The sequence below is a fragment of the Cydia splendana genome, chromosome 15, assembly GCF_910591565.1.
Source record: "Cydia splendana chromosome 15, ilCydSple1.2, whole genome shotgun sequence".
Classification (NCBI taxonomy): domain Eukaryota; kingdom Metazoa; phylum Arthropoda; class Insecta; order Lepidoptera; family Tortricidae; genus Cydia; species Cydia splendana.
The window spans coordinates 6354156-6369601 of NC_085974.1; the positions used below are offsets into that span (position 1 = coordinate 6354156).

At 35.7% G+C, this 15446-nt stretch overlaps 1 protein-coding gene across 1 annotated transcript; it reads right to left on the bottom strand.

Moving 5' to 3' along the window:
• Positions 1–11397: 11397 nt before the first annotated feature.
• LOC134797247 (uncharacterized) lies at positions 11398–14818 on the bottom strand. Its single transcript, XM_063769470.1, has 3 exons — positions 14656–14818; positions 11573–11792; positions 11398–11421 (listed from the first exon to the last, which is right to left on the bottom strand). Exons 1-3 carry the CDS (start codon positions 14787–14789, stop codon positions 11413–11415), a joined length of 363 nt encoding a protein of 120 aa, XP_063625540.1. The 5' UTR covers positions 14790–14818; the 3' UTR covers positions 11398–11412.
• Positions 14819–15446: the final 628 nt, after the last annotated feature.

Genomic DNA, 15446 nt, shown 5'->3' on the forward strand with positions numbered 1-15446 from the left:
AACTGACAGGCTGATATCGTCCGGCGAACTGGTACCTAATCTATGGGCCCCTTAACGCTGATTGGTGCTCACGGTCAAGGTCGTAACAAAATATGTAAGATGGAAACCATCATCATCTTCCTCGCATTGTTTCTTTTAGATATTTGGGCTCTTCATTATGTTTCATAAATTACCTACCTACCTACATCATACGGTCAGTATTTTGCCTCTTGCTAGTTTTTGCTAACGACTTTCGAGTTCACAGCTTTAGCGAAAGTTACTACAATAAAAAGTGATATAAACTGCACACGTTATTGTAGAACGTACAACTGACATCTCTCATTGTGATTTGTTGCTGATTGTTGTTCTTGGAAATATGGTGTGAAACTGTTTCGTTGCGATAACTCGTGTGGTTATTTTCTTTCACATCACCTATTCCTAAAAGGGCTTTTTCTTCCCCGCTAGGAGGGATCAAAGTGGCAGTTTTCTTCCCTGCTAGGAGGGATCAAAGTTGCACTTTTCTGTTCTAGGTCAATTTTTTTTTCATTTTTACATACAATTTTTTTAACTTAAATAGTGTTTTGATACATGATAATTTCCTCATTTATTTATTTTTTTTATTTTCCTCATAGTTGATGTGAAAAGCAGTATGTGTCACACGGTATCAAAATTATTTCGTCTTGGGCGTTACCACTTGAATCCCTCATTACTTATTTTAAAATTGATTTTAATCTGTCTGTATATTTCTGAACTATCAAAGTGGCACTTTTCTGTTCAACGACATTTCATTGCCAGTATAAAATATTAATACATAATTAACTATGAACATCGTATGTACAGCCTGGCAAAAAAGAGTAGAAATTAAAAAGTGGCAACACTGTAGTGTCATCACTAAGATTTTTTATTTTCCTCATAGTTGATGTGAAAAGCAGTATGTGTCACACGGTATCAAAATTATTTCGTCTTGGGCGTTAACACTTGAATCCCTCATTACGCTCCGGGATTCTACTTTAGAATCCATCGCTTCATTCAGGATTCAATGTACGCCCTTGACGGAAATATATCATTTTGATCCCTTGTAACACAAACTACTATTTCTTTGTGGATTTTTACGACATTCCAAATATATTATTAAGTTTCAAATTTCAAGGCCCGTTAATATCTATGTAACTATTGTTTTTTTATATACATAGGTATATTTAGAGTTATGCAGATAGAAATTATAACTTATATCAATAACATCATTAACCGATTGATATAAGATTTAGAAATCGGAGTTGGCCGCGAGTAGTTTATATCGGATTAGCTTCATAGAGAAATTGCATTTAAAACTAGACTTGAATGATGTAGTGCTATCTTTATGAGCTTACCTACTACGCATAAGTAAATTAAGTAACTTAGCTTAGTTTGAGAAAAGATTCCATTAATTTTCAGAGCAAATTGTAAATTGAAATTTCCATAGAAAACTAGTGATACATATTGGCATTACAAATTAATCTTATAGTCTTTTTTTGTCTGTATCTACATACAGACAAAAAAAAATACTATTCTATAATAGTACTCTCAATCGCGTTCTATTCAAAATTTATTTTATATTTGGAAAAAAGCTAGTTGTGTCTTTGCAAAATGTGTATGTAGCTCTGTAAGCGTGTTAAGCATGTATCGATATCTAATAGTTATTTGTACAACAAGAGATCAAAGTTTGATATTTCTGCGAGTGCTTATTTTGAGTCCCGTGCAAGCGAAAGATTCTATAATAGATTCACGAGCGTAGCGAGTGAATCTAATTTAGAATCTTGAGCGTAGTAAGGGACTCAAAAGCGCACGAGATGTAAATAACTTTGATCTCGTGTAGTACACAAAATTTTTCACACCTTAGCAGTGAGAACATACCTATTAAACAACTTGAAAAATGTAATCCTTCTTCGTTTCTTAATACCTATGCACTCATGTTTTCTTAAGATATACAAACAATTAAGTTTAATTACCGCAATCTAACACAAAAACAAAACGTAATAATAAATTTCAGTAAAATAATATGGAAATAAAGAAACATCAACTGACACTTCAACCAACAACTTTTTTTTGTAAAAAAAGAACGTTGTAAGATACGGTCCGAATTGCGGATACGTACTATTTGTCAACTATAGTAGAAATTCTTAAAAGTAAAATAATTAATCTTGCGTGATAATCTGTGTATTTTTTGAGTTCATTATTTTAATTGTACAATAAAATACCTAAAATATAGTATTTTTATCAAATCTTAAACTTTATTTTAATTAAATAATTATTTAGAATTCATACTCGTACGGAGCTCGTAGGTGGTTTGGAACGATGCGTTCTGAAGTTTTTCGGGGGTCTATTATAAACACAATAAACAGTCAATACACAATAAACACAATAAACAGTCAATATACCGTTGAATGTCGTTTGAACTTTTTTTCGTCTGTTTCTTTTTGCTAACAGTGTGAAAGGGACAGAGATAATAGAACCCAAGTATTTCGAACTTGTATTAGACCCCGCATGTTGAAATGACATTTGACTATAAAGGTCACTTGAATGTCATTTTGTCTCACTCAGTGAGCAAAATCGCATTTTGCTCACTATTTTTAAGAAGCAAAGTACCCTTGTTCGAGCTGCTGAGGTGAAAATATAATTTCAACTTAGTTACGTAGCTCGTGTAAATTGTACAATACAACGAGTTCCATTAATAAGTAGACCCATGTAGTTTGTATTCTATGCTATGTTTGATATTCATGCTTTTAAGTGGACAACTCTTACATTGAAGTAACAACCGGGAATACATGTTACTTATACGAGTATATGCGTTAGATAACACGATGAGCCAGTTAAGAGGATACTTGGATGATCGCTTCTCCATACAATTGTAGTCCCAATTTTCCTTTCTGAATATTGGCATTATGATTAAGATGTCATATATTAACGTTAGCTGTGCACCCGTGGCTTTTTTAGATTTTTATAAAAGTTAGATAGCTGGGAAACACATTCCTTACAAATTATTAAAAGCTCATAACTCTTATAATAATTTAAAAATTAAACGATGGGGCATAACTGTAGTTAATATATATTGAATTGTGTAAAAATATTATAAAAATAAATGTTAATATCCAGAGAAGAGAATGGAGACCACGTTTGTATGGAATAGCGGGGAACCCGCAATCGTTCACTTTCGTCCTAACCTCCTAAGGTCCTACCTATAGTACTTATTCAGTTCGATGAAATTTAAATCATATCAATTGGAACAGACTCGCATTTGTTTTGTTTCGTTCAATTTTCAAACAAAACCAAAATCAACTCTATTCCCTGCACTAAAGGTTCAAATTTCAGTGGCAAATTCTGGATTTCTCATTTGTATGCCTGGGCCTTAGAAGGCTAAGACCCGGGTCATCTTAAGCTTACTTATCTAACCGGTTTGTTGATCATCATAGCGCATGATAGGTAATTATCGAGTCGAAAATTGTCTAGACAATCTAGACATAAAATACCTATATGTATCAAGTTTCCCGTATTTGATTCATCATATACTTCAAAACTTTTCATTGGCTGTCTCGAAAGTTTGATAGGATCGTATTAAAGTAACAAAAGACGGTGTTACATTGTGTAGGAGGCGTATTCTGATTGTGACAACAGGTTATGAATTAGATCTAGATTTGTTATAGATATGATATGCCAGTGTCAAAAGTGACGTATGAAAATATGGGCCTGATTCGGATTTTGAAATAGATATCTATTAGATATCTTTTAGACATCACCAAGATACGATAACGATATGTTTAAGATCTAACCTGTCAAATTTGACATTTGCGCGATTCTGGAGATACTCTTGAACGATTTCCACAGCAAATGACTTAAGAGATCCAATTCACATCTAATAGATATTATCTTACTCTATCTAACGTAAAAGTGACATTGGTTGCCCGAATTGCGCTGCAAAAGAGGACTAGTTGATATCTAAACTATAACGTATCTAGAATGGATCTAGTACGTGTCGTCTCTTGTGAATATCTTGAAGTTCGAATACGGCAGTCAGCCGTATTCGAACAATGAGATAAGTCAAATACTAGATATTGAAACGATATGGATTGGATATGTCAGTGTCAAACAAGTGTCAAAAGTGACGTTTTTGTTTGAAGAAACGTCAATTTTGACACTTGTTTCAACAATTTTGACATTTTGAGTATGTCTCTGTTGAATATATATCACCTGAACTTGAGTATGAACTTTTATCACAGGGCGGACACGCCATACATCAAAAACCATTTGCGTTTATATGTGTGCGCGGCACGTCTGTACACGTGTCATTGTGTATGTGTGGGTAAGTCGCTTTACTGAGAGGACGCCAGAAGTCCGTCAGATTCATGTCGCGGCCATGTCGCGGCCATTCGCGGCCTCGCGGGGCGAGGTAATGCAAGTCGGGGCGGTGCGTGGCCGTTCTGTATGATAATACTATTACTTATTCTGTGCTTTTATAAAATACTTATGTAAGTATGGAGTTTGTTTTTCGCTCCTAACTTTTATAATAATCAAAAAATCAAATGAAGCTCATAGCTGTTTCAAATTAAAATCAGAATAGATACGCATCCTGCTATATTCTGTATTACTGAGTATATCACTTCGCCTCGCGTATAAAATAAAGCTTAAACATTAGGGTGATTCACTTTTGTATGGAGAAAAAAAAGTTGTAATATTTTTCCTGACTTTGCTCACCAATGGAGTCTCCCCACACTAAAAACTATCTATTTCAATTTTCAAAAGAATCGAATAACGTTTAGAGGTTGCACAAGTTGAAAAGGTAGAGTGAGAACCCCATACATTGCGTGAAAATGAACTATGTTCTAAAATGACAAAATATAATGAACTGATACTAAAATCGAATGAGAAAACTGAATTTTGCGTCTAAAACATGATAAAAGCACTTTTCCTTTGGAATCAGGTGGAAAGACTGAAAAATCTTAATTAGAACATTTATCGAGTAACCAAAATCCAAGTTTCCTACTAATTTCCCTCCGATGTAGAGTCGTTGGTTATTTGAAAAATCTTTGTTGATGTTGTGCAACCTCTAAATGTTGACCGATTTTAATTTTTTTTAACGTATAATATTTTTTTATCAGTTAGAACAAGAATTCGAGCAAAGTCAGATGAAAATCGAAAATTCGGAAAAATGAAACACCCTATTAAACATGCTACCTGGATAGGAGGGTAAACAAGTTTGGAATTTGCAGTTTCTCGCAAAAGTTACAAGACTTACAACAATTCTATTTGTTTTATTTTAAGTGAAGATAATTGTTTTGTTTTGACGGACGGCACGTTACAAGGCTGCTGCTTTATTAAATGTACATATTTTCCTTGTAATATTAGAAGTTAACGGCAGTGTTGGCCGAAAGTTAACGCAAATTGAAAATGCTGGCCATTAACCATTATAAATGGAATCGTAAACTGTAATCGTCCGTTACGGTTTAAGGTTCAATTTATAATGGTTAATGGCCAACATTTTCAATTCGCATTAACTTTCGAGCTTTCGGCCAACACTGGTTAACGGAATGCGTTAATAATTCAAACACTGTTTCCGAGTTGCCATCACCCACACTGTTAACTGTACATCGGTGGACCTTGTGCCTTTTCTAATAAGGTCCACTGATGTACTTAGGAGTATTGCTGTTTGTACGCTACTCTATTGGCTACGCTCCGCTGAGGTTCGTTTTAGAGAAATGGCACTGTTGTCCGTAATATAAAAGCCAATTATAATATGGTACGCAGTATCTGTTTTTCGATAAAGATGATAATTTAGGTACCAATAGGTTTTAAACTAACACGGTCATTTAAGGGGCCCACAGATTACCAGTTCGTCGGACGATATCAGCCTGTCAGTTAAACGCAAAAGGTACCAGTTCCGAACAACTGATACACACACACACACACATGATGACAGGCTGATATCGTCGGGCGAACTGGTCAATCTATGGGCCCTTTTACATTAATATTTATTAAATTTATATTAAAGGTGCATGATTTATTAAATGACTAGAACTAAATCCACAACGCAAAATTCGTTAAAAATACAAAGAGTACCTATCTATATTTTTCTAATTTATGTTCTTTCTTTCTTCTCTTCTTCAATAATACTGAATACTTACTGTATACCACATAACAAAACATCACCTTTGTACTTTAGATTTAAGTATTCTTGCAAATAAAACATCTTTATCTTTATCTTTATAATTATGTGGTGCACAATAAGAATATATTATTATTATTATTATTCGATAGCATTAATAAGGGGTCCCTTTGTTTCCCATAAACTTTTAAGTCATAATGTATTGTTTGTCATATTATCGTTAGTCATAAAACTGAAACCGTTAACTTTTCAGGACTTTCGTAAGGTTATTCTATAGATAGGTTAGGTTAGGTTAGGTTTGTTTTATGGAAATCCTGAAAAGTTACGCGTTTCTGAGAAAAACCAATTATGACTAACGAAAATTCGGACAAACAATACATTATGACTTAAAACTATTTGGGAAACAATAGAGACCCCATTAATAATCAAAGTGTAATAGCGTGGTCGTTAAAAGGTGCGTATGTTTTATTGTTTTTCGAATTCGTGAGATGACGTTATCACTTTGTTTTTTTTCTTCTGCAACCCTTGTCAAAACCCGATAAGGGGTTACACACGGTATGTCCTCTTCCCTGGGCGGTTATCCTCATTGATAAGGGTCAAGAATTGTTCTTCTGGCGTAGCGAAGCCTGATGATGTCTCACCATTTTTTCCGGTCTTTGGCGTCATAAAGTGCGACGTGTGGCGTACCCAGGTCTGTGTCGGTTCGTGCATGATTGTAAAGATGTTGTATGAATGAATAGTTTATTTTAAAGTTTCATTCAAGTTAGGCATTGAACCTAAAAGTAACATTATAAAATTGATAGGCTTACATTTGGACGTGATAACGTCTTATAAATCGATGAACACCGGTTGCATGCACGAAAAAGTGTCATGTTGCGGACATATCTCCATGGTAACGTTGTGGAAAAATCTCCATGGTAACGTTGTTCATCAATGTTTTCTTATGACGTCATCACGCTAAATTATCGTCCGTAAACTGACTTTAGAGACAACCATATTTTTTCGTAATAAGAATTGATCTGTTCGTATTTGTAGAATAAAAATCATTTCTAATACACGTACACTATACCGTGGTCCTAAATTGAGCAAAGTTAGCCGGTGAACCCTGATGATACAGAATCACACTCCGCCGTTAGAGATGTACTGGTTTCGGGAATATTACCGACCCATGGGAATATCGGAGAATTTAGAACATCCCATTTTTAACTTTGTTTAAACAGCTACCGAAAACCATTTGTGTACTATGACTATTTTAATCTAAGACTGCTCCAAAAGTGAGTTAAAACATTTAATTTGAAAAACTACAATAATGGAATAAAAAGGTTTCTTGATTGATATTTACGAAAAACTTAATAGGTAATTACAATTTTATTCATACTCATTAGTCTCATTACATATAAAATAAAACTGAAAACTTAACTAAATAAAACTAAAATACATCTAGAAAAAGTGAGTTAATTACCAAGAAATAATAAATAATATTATAAACATTAACAAAAATAATAAAATAATTACCAAATTGTACCTACTGACATGCTATTTTATTTTTGACATACCTACGGTTTTAATACTTTTAATTGTAATGTTTAGCGAACATAAGTAATGATTTTATTGTGTAATGTTACTATCCATTTTATTGTGTAATATTTTAATAATGTTATGAATGAGGAATATTCGTTGGATCGGGAATTTCCACAGCACATCACTACCGGCCTAACTTCGCATTCCCGAGGGGCGACTCGCGAATCGTAATTGCCCCGCTTTGTGATCTTTGCCGGGTTAAATCTATTGGCTGGCCATGGATTCCCATTAGGTGCGCGAGCGTTGGTTGGTCAAACTTGACAGCTTGAGCCCCTAAAAGTCTATTTCAATAGAACTTATTGCTAACTATGTAAACAAACCGCCATATTGAAATTGTCTCTGAATGATGAATTTACTACTGATGGGCAAGACTCCTACTTACTACTTTACTAATGTCAAACCATATCGAATAATAAAATACCAAAAGTAAAAAACAAGTAGTTACTTATTTTTAATTTGTTTAATCACGATCAGAAGACAAATTAGTACTTAAGAATGATGTATTGAAGTATTTTATAACCGCGGCGGTAGGTACAGAGCGTGGGTTGGGTAGTGTGTAGCGGGTTTATATCACAAACTTTAGTCACAACACTACCCATCATAGACAATTGTAGAATTTAAAAGAAACAAAACCGTCATTCCAACAGGTCCTAATAACCTAACTTATGAACCCATTTTAAACTTTTAATTAAATATCCAAGATACAGTTATATATTTATGTATTTTACGGAACGGACCGTTTCAATAGTGTATATGTGTATGGTTTCAATGGTATTTGATGAGGTGGTGTGAAAATTCAAAGAGAAACAGTGATAAAACAAAGTTACGGTGTTTGTTTACATAGTTAGCAAGTTCTATTGAAATAGACTTTTACCGTGAACCACGTTCGACGTGTCTCTGGCGCACTTATAAATTCGTACGTAAGTGTGATAAGGAGGTAACACGTCGAACGTGGTTCGCGGTAGGCCCTCTGGCTGCCAATGTATCGTAAGCTCGGGAACTATAACTCCTATGCGTTATCGTAGAAGGTACTGAACCCCTAGTGTAAATTTCATTCCATATGCGTGATAACGTTCGCGTTTGCGTTAAGATAAGATAAGATAAGATAAGATTTCTTTATTGTCAAAGCTGTGTTGGTACATATGGTGTGTTGGTATGGTTGGTTATGTCTATTTGTGTGTGGGATTTTGAACAGCGCGCCAACCGGTACGTTTTGGAGACTCAAAATCCCGTACAAAATGACACATAACGCTACCGCGTACGTCACGTCACCCTATTGAATGAAATTTACACTAGGGGTACCTCATGGTATAATTATATACTCCGCCTGGTACTTTCTTCCGACCACGTGACTGACACAAGCCTACGTCATCATGCGACAGCGCTATATGATAATATGAGATAGCGCTTTATAAAGTGGCAATGTTATTGTGACGTAGGCTTGTGTCACTCTGGGAAGAGAAGACCATGTTCTATTAGACTATGGGGTACCTCCTGATATCGTCTCCACTGAGTCATAAATTTGCGCGTGTTCTGTAAGCAATTGGAATTATATGACTGTTCGAGTATTTGGACGGTACAGAAAGTTTAATTGCACTTTTTTGTTACCCCGTAAAATTAAATTCAGTGTGGAATCGTTTGAATAAATCAGTTTCGACGAATTACATAGGATCTTTCATACAAATGTGGCAGTGACAGAAAATCGATAAACTATAAGATATGGATGTTTGTTCAAGTTGTAAAATGTACTGGTTTTGTACATCCGTAATTTTAAATTTTATTAAGACCGCTTTAAAGCGACATGATAATAATATTTTATAACTTATAATGGCAACATCGGCTGTTAAAATTGTTTAGTTAGTAAAGTTTTTTAAACTTGGTTCTACTTTTAATTATGTTTTATTTCAGGCTCCCTAACCACAGAATAACTAATGGTACTACCGTACAGAAAATTCACTCCTTCACAAAAGTCAGATTTAGGTATAAAATTATACCTATACTCGCCGCCTGCAACAAAATTGAAACTTATAACCGCGCACGAACGGTGAATCTTCTTTGCGCAAGCGCCACGTGACACGACTATCGTGCGGTCGAGCGGCAGCCCACTGCCATACACCTGCCGGCCCAGCGGTGCGCCGGCCAAATGTACCTAAACTGCGCAGTGACACCCCCCTGCCATAACTTTAGTTTTGCCTTTATTTAAACAATGTAAATGGTAAGCAAAATACATGGGAGTACTTTCTCGTAATTAACTACTTAAAAGTTTAAATTTATTCATTTGTTGGTAGGTATTCTTTAATTATTATAATAAACTTTGTGTTCTCTTTGCTAAATTAGTTTACCTGAGCAAAGCTGACAAAACAGAGTTTTAGTTAGAAATTAACTGGCTTAAATAAGGTGCCTCGGTTATATAATAATCAGCCTATATACGTCCCACTGCTGGGCACAGGCCTCCTCTCATGCGCGAGAGGGCTTGGGCTATAGTCCCCACGCTAGCCCAATGCGGATTGGGGACTTCACATACACCTTTGAATTTCTTCGCAGATGTATTGCAGGTTTCCTCACGATGTTTTCCTTCACCGAAAAGCTAGTGGTAAATATCAAATGATATTTCGTACATACGTTCCGAAAAACTCATTGGTACGAGCCAGGATTTGAACCCGCGACCTCCGGATCGAAAGTCGGAAGTCATATCCACTCGGCCACCACCGCTCGTGGCTCGTGGCCACGCCTCGGTTATAGTTGAACATTAAGTGTTATTTTTTAATAGGTTCATCTACTCAGTAGATTCTACTGTATCAAAAAGTTTTACAATGCCATGCTTCGTTTCAATATTAAGTATTTAAATCTTTCATAATTAATTTATCAACTGATCAGGCGTATTCGAATCTGTTTTCGATATGATACTGATCTTCAAAAGTGACGTAGTGTTAGGTTTAACTTATTTCCAATTGGTAAACTAACTGCGACCTATGTCATTGTATGGGGACAACCAAATTTCCAACGGCAAAGTTAAGTGTGTGTATGTTTTCATTAGTAAACTAAACTGCCTGAACGGAGTTTGAGAATTCAATTATTAGCTACATAACTCTTAATTTTACAGATTGATAGTATAAATTGTATGTTTTATAATAATATTATAATTAGCTCATTAATAAATATGGTTTTTAAATATATGCTTAAGTAAAAAGGTGAATATTTATATTTGGTTTATATTTACTTAAACATGCCTTAATTTTTCATTATGTTAGAATTATGTTCAGTGTCAGTAAAAAAAAAACAATTTTAAAAGGAGTCAAAGTTTTATTTACTACCTATCGTAAAACCGGGTAAGTAACTATAGTTCTGAAGTAACTATGGTCCAGTTTTTAATTATGATTTGTACTCGTTACATTTATTTTGGAGCTGAGATACACTAATGCTCTTTCTATATTATATACTCAACATAATTTGAAAAATACTTATATATATTTTACTGGAACTTGAATTTGGACCGTAGTCATAACTAAAATTACCTGATTTTACGGTAGGTACTTTATTACTTAACATGGCACAAAACATCTTAATTTACACATAGTTTAAGGTTTAAACTGAAAAAGTTTAAACCCATTTAATTCTTCTCTTTGTTGAATCTCTTGAGGTACTAATTTCTCATAAGTATTTCCTTAGATAACATTAAAAAATAAAATTTATTCATATAAAAGTCTTCTTATATATTAAAATGCCTTGCGGCCTAGTCAAGGTGAAAATCGCTTGCGCTTCGCTATCGAATCGCTTTGTGACCTTCTACCACTCTTCCATCATTATTAGTGTGATAGTAACAGTTGCGTTTCATTCGCTACGGAGCGTTAGCGATTGGCTCACTGTCTACGAGACCTGGTTCGGGGAATTAAAAAAAGACAGTCCATTGGCAAAATTGCTCTGGGAGTGCTGGAACGTGGGGTGCTGCTGGCGATGCTGCTCCAGCGCGCGCCAGTTCAGCAACCAAAATGGCTGCTTGTCTACAGGCAGTTTGCTCAGCTGGTCGACCAGCGCGCGGTCGCCGAGCGCTTCTATTGGTAGCCGCTGGGTGGTTGTAGTTTCACCGTTGCCGAATCTGTAAATAAAGTAATATTAATAATCATCATATATATAAAATTGAAAAACCAGAACGGGATAAAAAACGAGGGAAGAAGCGAGATGGCGCCTTACAAATTTCTAAAAAAGTTTTTGACACGTTTCTCAAATACGACGCACGTATGATAAGAAAAAACTGTTCTAATCTATTATCTAAGTATGAGAATATAACTAGAGCATAAAAACTATCGCTTTCGATGCGTATTTAATTTACAATAAGCAAAATAAATTTTCATAACATTCTTCATTTTACGACTATCGGCTATTTTCGGAAACTCTCGGTTGGTTTCGTTTCGAACTTCAAATAACCAAAATTATGTTTGTTATGTTGGTATGCAGTGATTTCGGCCTTTTTTACTCGAAGTAAAATAAAAAGTGCTGTCAACCTCAACCTTTTACCTTAGTTTATGCCCATACGATACGAGTGACATGCCATATAATGACTGACAATGACTTATCAATATCAATAGTAATTTGTATTTTGTTGTTTTAAATTTCTTTTTGAGTTATGTTATTCAGATTTACTTTCACAGCTTCGGCAAACAAATTCGTCCGGGGACCGGGCTGTCAAGATGGGCCAAAAATACAAAGTTGATAGCAAGTTATAATGTAGGTAGATAAAATTTAAGTGCATGTTCAGATATTTTTGAGCGAAACGACCTGGTGAAAATAACGTACAGTCAGCAGTCGGCCAAATATCGTAATATAACTCTGTTGCTATAGAAATAAGGATGTGTTCCGATATACTGGCGGAATACTGAGAGACAAAAGTGGCTAAGCTTACATTGGCTCGGACATTTAGAGAGAATGGAAGAGGATCGTGCCGTGACGAGAGCGTACTTGGGACAACGAAATGGGAGACGCCCAATTGGACGTCATAGGTACCTACCGCTGGAACGACGTAGTTGCTCGAGATCTGCTTATCCTCGGCCATGGGGACTGGCGAGAGCTATCGCAAGACCGAGAAACATGGTGTGTTTTGTTTTGTCTTTTCTCGGAGGCCAGGATTCACATAACCGTAGTAAGTAATGTTAGTATTCAGAAAGGGAAATGGGGAGTACGTACGTTTGCACCAAAAGGCGATTTATGGGCGGTGGTCGTCCATATTCGTCTTAAGGCGGAAATTAATCTAATGAACGTTTTTGCAATTAGGCTTATAAAAATAAATAATAATTTTATGTTGAAACGAGTTTTAAATAAATAACTACGTAGATGAAAAAGTATAATTTTGCCTTTTATCAAATCACATAATTTTTTTCAGATATTTTGCGTATTAAGTTATCCAAATAACGGGTACAAATAAGAAATCCCTATCACCGTTATGAACCCTGGCAGGCCGACCGAACGAAACAAAACAAAAGCAACTCTGTTCCATTTCATTATGATTCTAATTTCATTGGAGGTGCATGCATGCATTAGGCTAGGTAACTACCCATCTAATGTGTCATAGTCATATTTGTATGATGTGATTGGAGGGAAGCAAATGGAGTCATCACAAATTTATTTGAGCAACTTGGAATCATATCAGTTTTGAATATAGTTCAATAATGATAAATGATATCAAAATTCAAGGCTTACCTAAATGAAATTAAATATCGTCAGATGACAAACAAAACTGAGTAATTGCCTTAAAATAATCTCAAACCTTTTGTAACGTAAAAACGTTACATAACCTTGGTTACATTTACAATAGTTAAATTAAATCATTAGATAACTAATATCCTAATAAAAACATAAATACCTTAATAATAATAAAACACTTACCTAAAATACACTAAGATACATTAACATTATATAAATACTTAGTATCAAGTCTCAACTTGTGTCCTCTTTTCTGCGACGCACTGTACTTCGCGCAACATTCCTTTGTTTCGAAGTAACCGGCTGTTGGCGTTCCCCGCCCCGCGCCCTGCTCCCGCGTCGGCCCACTCGCCAGCGCTGCCAGCCGGAGCAGACAGATCTAGCTTTCGAAGCCGGCGCACGTTCGCTTTGTCTCCGCGCAAGCGACTCTAGACGTAGCCGGCGAGTTTTAAAATCGAATTTTAGATTTTTTCTTTTTCTTGTACTCGTTCAGTACTAATTCACTAAATTCAGTGTAATAAATCCCCTTTGGGGAGCCTAGTTACGGCTAGAACCGTAGCCGTGAAGACAGCCCGGCAGTTCAAGAACGGCCCCAGCTGACGTCCCTCAGCTCGTCCATCTCCCAACCCGCAGGGGCTCCGGCAGCTTCAGGGGAGTACTTGCGTGGTGGAACTGTCCTCGGAGCAAAATCAGTACCGGCCTAGAACGTACCCTACCCTACGACGTAATCGTGTGCTTGCGGCGGAAGTTAAGGGAGAATAAATTTAGTTCGTTATTTTAAAAACTACAGTTTTATTTATTCTCACCGCCTACCCGTAGCACTTTTGATTAGTGCCTCCTTGTAGGATATAACCAAATGGATTGTCTGTAATTTTCTGTACAAAACAGTCTGCCGATTTTTGCGGGGGAGGGGCACGTTCAATGTATACGTAATGTAAAAATAGCCTCGTCAGATTAAACGTCAGTCCATGAAATGCGTATGAACATTGGTCATAGAGTTTCGACAGAGGAGAACGCCTGTTAATGGCTACTGCGTTTGGTTATATTATATCCTCCAAGAGTGCGACCATACACAAACTGTCAAACTTATTCACGAACCCTTTTGAATTGAATGTTTGACAACACGTCAACACTTGCGTGCAAACTTTCGCACAACGATCTCGTACATCTTGTCATTTGTCTCGTCGTTTCCAATATCCCGGTTATAAATGTTATAATATACTTAGAGCTTAATAGTGTATTAAATATGAGAATTCACTGACCTGTCGCCGAGAGCGTTGGTCTCAGTGCTGGGTTGTTCGAGGATCGGGTAGCCTATCGGTCGTCTAGCGTAGAACGGCCTTTGAGCTATGCAAGCCGCCACCATCATGGAAATAATTACAATGTGGCCCACCATTGTGTTCTGGAAACATAAAAGGATTATTTAGGACAAATCCCTTGGACTGCAGAAGAAGCAATTTGCATAAAAAGTTATTTAATCAAATTTGTATGAAATGGAAACACAAGGAATAAAGTAAATTCTCGTGGTAATAACCCATAAATACATATAGGTATGTGTGCATGTCAACACAAGTGTCTTCAGAGAAAATATCTGCAGGTCAAATATTTATTGTATCGCAGTAAAATTATTAAGCAGCTATACATATGTAGATATATGCAGACATAGAAGTTTTTGTGGCGTAAACGAGTGTTTGAGAAAACGAAACCTCGATAAATCTGTTATCGATAAGTCTGTAACAGATTAATAATAAAAAGATATAACTTCTACTTGCTGTAAATAACTGTCAAATTTTAAGAACGCAAATCATTTACAAACTGGTACATAATTTCTTTATTACTATTTTAGTGTACTTATAATAAAAACGTAAACTGTAGTATGCAGTACCAAAAGAATAGAAAACTGACAAAATATCAAAGAAGATATCGAACGTGCTGTGTTGGTACTTCGCGGTAGCTACGTTATAATACAGTGTTATAAATATCTATGATTAACGGTTCGATTCGGAAAATGAATTAGATTTCTACTAGACTTCAACAAGTTACGATACGGATA